The following is a 7608-nucleotide window of genomic DNA, read 5'->3' as shown; positions in this document are numbered from 1 at the left end:
TCATGAAACCAAGAATCAATTCTGAACTCCAGCGGAGTGCAAGTGCGATCGCCACGTGTTAGAGAGAAAGAGAATGGCCCGCGGAAGAAAGTATTACAGACCTACTTCTGAAATACCTTCAAACGAAATCGTAGAACTAGAATGATACATTAATTATCTCCGCTATGAAAAACCATTGGTCTACTTCCATATATGTTCTTACTCCCGCTGTGTTCTGCATGTCTGGATCCGTACCAGGCCTTAATTTCTGCCGGGTCTGTTCTGGTCGGCGATCCCGGCACACCACATCCACAATATGTGTACTTTATATATTCAGTGCCGTATATGGCTCGGGCTGTGGCTACTAGCCACCACGTACCAGCCACCTAGACTCGAACCCGAGCAGGGACTCGGAAAATATATAAATTCGTAGAGAAACTAAGCCCTACTCCCGGCCCGTGTTACGAAGCACGTAACGGGTATTTGGGTGCACGGTGTACAAATATATTTTTACATTTTTGGCGCACGGGGTCTTGTTGACAAGGATCACATCCCCAAGTGCCGGAAAGCAGCGGCGGGCGGCAGTGTAAGTGGGGCGCGGAGAAGGAGGGAGAGAGGGAGGTGGTGGCTACGATGAACTGGGGGACAGAGAGGAGCGGGTTAGGGGGTGGTAGAGAGGGGTAAGGGGATCGCGATGGACGGGGGGGGAAGGGGATTGTAGAGAATGTGAGCAGGTGGGGGAGAGTAGGAGGGGGGCATGGGGGGGGGGTCACGATAAAGAGGGGGGGGAGGAGGAGGAGGTTGAGTTTAGACGAGGGGGGTCACGTTGGACTGGGGGATTGCGAGCGGGGATTGAGAGGCGGGAGGAGGAGGGAGGGGGGGATTGAGTGAAGGGGATTGAGCGCGTGAGTGGATTGAGAGGGGAAGGATTTAGGGTGGGGTGGGAAGATTGAGAGGGTGGGGGTATTGAGAGGGGAGGGGATTGAGAGGGTGGGGGTATTGAGAGGGGAAGGGATTGAGAGGGTGGGGGTATTGAGAGGGGAGGGGATTGAGATGTGGTGGAGGTGGGGGTGGCGTCACGGTGGACTGGCGGATTGCGGTGGGAGTAAGCAGGCGAGGGAGGGTTACATGGGGAGCGCGGGGGGGTCACGATGTACTGGAATTAAGTTGTGGGGGGGGCGGCAACGAGCAGGGAGGGGATGGAATGAGGGAGGGAGGGAGTGGGAGGAAGCGGATTGAGGTGGAAGTGGAGGCATTTGGCAGATGTTGGGGCCAGAAGTCAAAAAACAAGTCGCGTCTCTCGCATCGTGGCCCCCCCACCCCAGCCTCACGCGGGCGCCGAGGAGGGGCTGCTGATGACCGCCCAGCTCGGTGCCGGTTACAAGACACCTTTTCTGTGTGAGCGCTTCTGTCGGGCTCTCTTCACAGCGCTCTTCTTAAACCCACTGGCTGGACGAAGACCTCTCCGCGTCGCGCCCAACAACATGCGCGTTGTTTAACCATACTTGACCATGCTGGTCGGTGCGCGTTAGTTAGTCGGGCGAGGCCCAGGCACGGGTTCAGACTCGAACTCATGCTCATCGGGTGAAGAGTTGCGGGACGCGAACCACTGCGCCGGCGAGCGGTGACTGTCGACACGAAATACAGTCTATAGCGTAGAACCTGCACGGCTTTAGGAACCTTTAGGAGGTTCGTGGTCGCGGTGAGCGAGTGGAGTCGACGAGAGAGAAGAGACGATGAGCGAACTTGGAACTTCAGAGGTGGTCGGTCAGCCGAGACTGAAGTCTAACCGCGACGCGGCGAAGCAAGGGGACGCAGACCAAGAGCCGGACTCGAACTCGGAGTTGTTGCATCGCGACCTGCAACTCATGCAGCGCGTTGGCGCGGGCACATACGGAGACGTGTTCAAGGTAGGTGAGCGCAGACAACGCTGCCACGATTCGTGAGTCGTGTCAGGGGTCCAGTTTGCGTGTCTCTCTCACCACTCACTCTCTCATTCTCTCCGTGGCCGCGTGGATTTTTCTCCGGGTCCTCCGGTGTTTCCCAACCCCCACCCATGGGTGGAAAAAAAAAACGATTTTTCCAGCGGCAGGCATCGTTTTTTTTTAAATCCTTTATATTAAGTTCACTTGCTTTCTTGCTTGCGCGCTTACGACCGTGCAAATCTTTCGGTCGTTTTTTAATCCACTTACCGTGATCAAATCTAGCTGACATTTTGCACATAGACTCGTTGCGCGTGACAATTTATTTTCGTGAAAATTGTTTTCCAAAATGTTACACTTTTTAGGATTGTTTTTATATTTAATTACCAATTGCTTAATGGTGGCAGGCAATCATCTGACCCATAGGTGGCAGCCATCTCAAGCCAGAGGACGAGAGGACTCTAGCCGCCACGCATATAAAGGATTTATAGTTAAAAACTTTGTTTTTATGGGTTAATTTTTTTTGTTTGAACCAATTAAACCGGATTTCTCAGTTGATCGGGTTTAATATAAAAGACAATTAAACCCGATTGTAAAAAACCCGACTGTGCCATCCTTGCCCCCACCACTCTTCACGTAGAATGAACGTGCGTTTAGAGTGCTTGGCTGCTGCCATCAATTTGCACGTGATAAGCCACTTGGATGAGCTGTCATTTGTTGATAGCCAGGTCGCTTCTGAAAAATAGCTATGTAGCCCAGTGGGCCTTACCTCGTAAAATCAAATAGATTGTTTAAATAGTTGTTAGTTTGCCATATTATAAAGTTACCCGCAGATTACTCAATTGGGATTATACGGTGCAAATCAGCAACCATCGCTCCCTAATGGCAAACTTAATGCGACTTTTGCATGCGATGTACTGAGTCACGTTGTGCGACACAGGGACAGCTGCCACTTGGGTGCCCTTTCAAATGTGTTGCAATGAAATCGTACAACGCTCTGAGACACCCCGGCGCATAGGAGGGAGCTCTATTCAAAACAAATGTTGTAAAATTATCGCTGTATTCTTACGGGAATAATCATCACGGGGGAGTGGTGGTGCAGTGGTTATCGCAATACGTTACGAACCCGGCGACCAAGGTCGAATTCCAGCCACGCCCAACGTCAGTGGCGACTTATATCAGAACCGATCCACTTACCTCCCGCACTGACCAATGTGGTGAAGTATGGTTAAACACAACCCCTGACAACCGACATGGCGTGGGGAGCCCTTCATCCAACAGTGGATGAACATTAGAGCTGACAAATATTTTAATTAAATCAAGAAAGTCAGTGATCAAAATGACACTTGCTCATGGCTTGGGCGAGTATCGCTTTTGGGCGACCGCTGTTGACTTCCCACAGAGTGATGCTCGTTTTATCGACCCGGAATGGATGATGGACTGAGTCGTCCCTGGATTTGTAGCTCGTGACCTTTGTTGATTGTGAATCGGGTGGTCTCTTGGGAAAGCTTGACGGAGCCTGAGTATCCTGCTACACTGGAATGTTCAACCAATTCTCCGATTAATTATGGAGGAAACCCGAGATACTGGAGAAAATACACTTGCCCGAGTGGGAGATTGTGGGTGAGGCGACGCTTTACTGATGAGTCTCAATAAAGTCTAAACTAGAGCATGGTTACCAGGCTCAATTAAATAAACAAAACTTTAAATTGACCACAAATGATCGCTCAACAAAGTGGCTTATCATGTGGAAATGTATCGCAGCCAAATATTCTAAACGCATGCTGATGTTAAATTCAGAGGGAGAAACCGGAAGAGCCGGAGAAAAATAACCCACGCAACCACGGGGAGAACATGTAAACTCAAATATACAACAGCAGGCGTCAGTGTCGGGATCGAACCCACGACCTCCTGTATACCAGGCGAGGTAGTTAACATCTCGGCACTGTGGCGCCCACGGCAGCTGTTATCCTTACATGTCACCAACATTTCCATCAGCCATTCTATTCACACAGTCGTTGCCATCGCTGACGATCTCGCGATGGCTCGGCGAGCTGATTTCACCGCTCCATCTCCCACAGTGGTTGTTTTCACTCGGTCGCGTGTCCCTTCCTTTTGGCTGTCACTCCATCTTTTCAACCAGTCTACACAACAAAGGCTCATTCCTAACAGCGTGCTTCAGCCTCACAATAATAATATCCAGGGCCTACCTTGGCTCCTCCCACCCTCAACCAGTATATATACAAGGACTGTTTTCTTGGAATTTATCTTACTTGATACAGCTATCGTGCTGTGACGGTTCCACCTGAAGACGGAGGCTTGTGTTGCCTCCGAAACGTCGTAATTTTTATTTTATTTTTTATTTTACTTTTATTAATTTTAATTTTTTACCTACGTGACTTTACCGAAAAAAACCTAAGAATATGAATCCTTGCAGTCACGAAAGCTTCAAATCTAAAATTGTCACTCCATCATTATTTGGTTCTTTCGGTTAAGTCACGTCTAAAGATAAAATAATAAATTAAATAATAGAATACGACGTTTCGATTGCAACACAAGCAATCATCATTCGATTGCAACACAATGCTTGTGTTGCAATCGAAACGTCGTATTCTATTATTTAATTTATTATTTTATCTTTAGACGTGACTTAACCGAAAGAACCAAATAATAATTCCTGCAGTCACGAAAGTTCTAAAATTAAGATTGTCACTCCATCGTGAAGCTTCGATCCAGGGCCGTCATCCCTCCGAGCCACGTGTCCTGCCCAATCCCACTCGCACTTTTCTTAACAGTCAATAACATGTCTCTCGTTTGCGTTTCGTCTCCGACCCGTGTGTGTTCATCCCCCTCTGTCTCGTTCTCGGTCTCTCATTGTCATTCCGAGTTTGTGTCTGCCCATTTGACTTCGCTTCCTGCGACGTTCTTCGTCGTTGACAGCTTCGGGATGTTTTCATTATAAAGTTTCAGTTTCGCGTTTTTTTTAATTTTCATGCCGATCCGCCTTCAAAAATATTGAACGCGTTCGTCAATAACACTGTGCGGCCGTGAAATTATTTTAAAAAACACGGCAGGCAACGTTTCAGGCAATGATCCTTCTTCCTCAGACATGATGTGCCCTATAATATACAGTACAGTATGTTCTTTTAAGCCGCTGTGCTATTGACTATTGTGTTACATAATCCGGAGACTACAGAGACAGTGCGTACGTTAGCTGACTTGTGTACGTTAGCTGACTTGTTTTTAAATATAAAATCCGCATCAGGTCCAATTGTGTAAAATGCAGTCTCTTCAACTATTCCTATCCATCTTTTTGGTTCTTTCGGTAAAGTCACGTAGAAGGGAGATAATAAAATTATAAAAATAAAACATAATAAAATAATACAATTCTCACTTTAAATCGAAATTTATTCCTATCCACTATATCGCTCTGTTTATTTGCTATGAAGAACGGTCAATGCCCGAATCGTCGCCGTTTAAATATTTGTTTTCTTTTAAGGCCGCAATCTTATCGACGAATTTGTTGAGTGTTGTTGTGTGTGCACCGCTGCCAACGCAGAAGTAGCAGCAGCGTCACTGTAATATTTCGCCTTCGAAAATGTCAATTTTGTCTCTTTCCGATTGAGTTCCTCTGACAATTACTGCTCTTTTGTTCCGCAAACTTCGTTCCGTGTGTTTTTTGTATTTGCTCGTTTATTCATTGAGTCAAAACGTTTTTCGCGGCCCTCTTTGTTGAGTTATTTTCTTACGTCCTTCCACAATTTCCTGCCGTTCACAAATAATTAAATCACAGTTATAATGACGATATCATCAACAAAGCTGAGATCTCGATGTAAAGCTTTCGTGACTGCAGGGATTAATCTTCTTGGTTCTTTATGTAAAGTCACGTAGAAGGGAAATAATAAAATAATAAAAATAAAACAATAAAAAATTCTTCTCACGACGTTTCGGCCACAACGCAAGTCTTTCCGACAGACCTGTTCTTCACCTGAGGACGGCTGCTTGCGTTGTGGCCGAAACGTCGTGAGAATTATTTTTTATTATGTTTTATTTTTATTATTTTATTATTTCCCTTCTACGTGACTTTACCGAAAGAACCAAGAAGAAAAAGCTGATATCATGAACACAATCCCCATGTTGGTTTACCGTCTCTATTTCTTCAGTCAAGCGTTGAGACGGCTCGGCTTCAGATACATCTGAGACAGAGACAAGTCAAGGCATACGCTTTCTTGCTCGCTTGCATGTTGCGTCTTGGCTCAAAGTCCCGCTCCTTGCTCAACACCTCGCTTGAGGCTCCCGCAGCACGCAGAACACGCGTTGCGGGTTGCAAACGCAGCCATCGTGTTTCTGATTGTTCTCTCGTAGGATTGTGAGGACATGACAGATTGTTGTTACTCGTCTCGTGAAATCAATTGAACATCTAATCTTCTTCCTGGCATTTTTCCCACCACGTGGTGGCGGGAGGGGCGGGGGGGAGGGGCGGGGGGGGGCTTCCTTGGTTTTTCTTCTCCACTCAGACCGGTCCTGGGCCATCATCTCCACGCCCGCTACAACTTGCTTTGCAAGGAATTTGATGCCTAACTTTGTTTTAACATTGATTTATGTTTGTGCAATACTTTTAATATCTCGTGTGATATCATTGGGTTTGTGCTGATTTCTGTTTGCTGCATTGCTGTACTTAATTTGACTGCTTTTTTTATTTTGTCATTTTTAATGACCCTGATTCCTCGTGAAAACGAGACAATGTTCGTCTCTTGAGTTCTGACCTGATTAAGCGAAAAAAAACTCGAAAACTTGGACTCCACAGTCCTTCATATCCCTGGTTCGCCACGTGGAGCCACCTCTCTCTCAGCTCTGCCACTCGGTCTCCACGCTGGTGCTTTTCCGCGTTCATCGCCTTCAATCTTCCGACATAGGATTCTCTTTCAGCGTGTCTGACTTGGGCGCCACGAGTGCTTCATTAATTTTTTTTTACCTACGTGACTTTACCGAAAAAAACTAAGAATTTCACCACTTTAAACTCCAGTCACATCTCCTCCTCACCCCGCGCGCACAAAGCCGATTTGCACTCACATCCCGCGATTGAACTGGACTTACCACTCGACGTTCGACCCGCGAATACAGTGATTACCCTAATGGAAAGTATTTAACCGCGCGCGACCTCATCGACAGCCGTTATTCCTTGATCATTAGCCCATCACACGCGACCTGGCGATAAACTAAAGTCAACCTATTGCTGCTGCTGGTTGGACAGCAGCTGTGGGAGGGGGAGGTGGTGGTGGAGAGGGGGGGGATTTAAGAAACTTGCACAATTGTTTCAGCTGCCGCGCCGGGAGAATCGAATCAAACCCAGCGACCTCTGCAGGATTGAGGATTGCCCAGTCCAGTCCGCTGACAATTTACACCCACCGACTGTAGCAGCATTGACCCCCGGTCTTCAATATCCAGACTAAACAAAAAAACAACCCATCCTAGGCGGGGGGTGGGAGAAACAAAATATTTGTGGCACGTTTACTGTTCTCCAAACCCAAATGTCAATGTGAGCCTGGCCATTATGAGATGTGTGTTATGTTAAGGGGGGCGGTGTGCGGGGTGGGGGGCTGGCCCTGGGGAGGGGGGCGGAGATAGGGAGGGAGGGGGGGGAGATGAAGGGTGGGGTGAGTTTTTTCCTGCGACCCACAAAGCCATTGTGTTTGTGAGTAAAAAT

General features: G+C 47.5%; 1 protein-coding gene across 1 annotated transcript in view; it reads left to right on the top strand.

Annotated features, from left to right (window-relative positions):
- The first annotated feature begins 1230 nt into the window (after window positions 1-1230).
- Window positions 1231-7608, top strand: part of LOC144729696 (mitogen-activated protein kinase kinase kinase kinase 5-like) — a 33816-nt gene continuing 27438 nt past the window's right edge. Inside the window, exon 1 of the mRNA XM_078610130.1 lies at window positions 1231-1889. Within this exon, the coding sequence (XP_078466256.1) occupies window positions 1716-1889 (174 nt within the window). The 5' untranslated portion in view covers window positions 1231-1715. The remainder of the gene's footprint in view (window positions 1890-7608) is intronic.

The sequence above is a fragment of the Lampetra planeri genome, chromosome 33 (assembly GCF_965212315.1).
Source record: "Lampetra planeri chromosome 33, kcLamPlan1.2.h2, whole genome shotgun sequence".
NCBI lineage: Eukaryota > Metazoa > Chordata > Hyperoartia > Petromyzontiformes > Petromyzontidae > Lampetra > Lampetra planeri.
The sequence above is the reverse complement of the archived record's forward strand: the minus strand, read 5'-3'. Positions and strand labels throughout refer to the sequence as shown.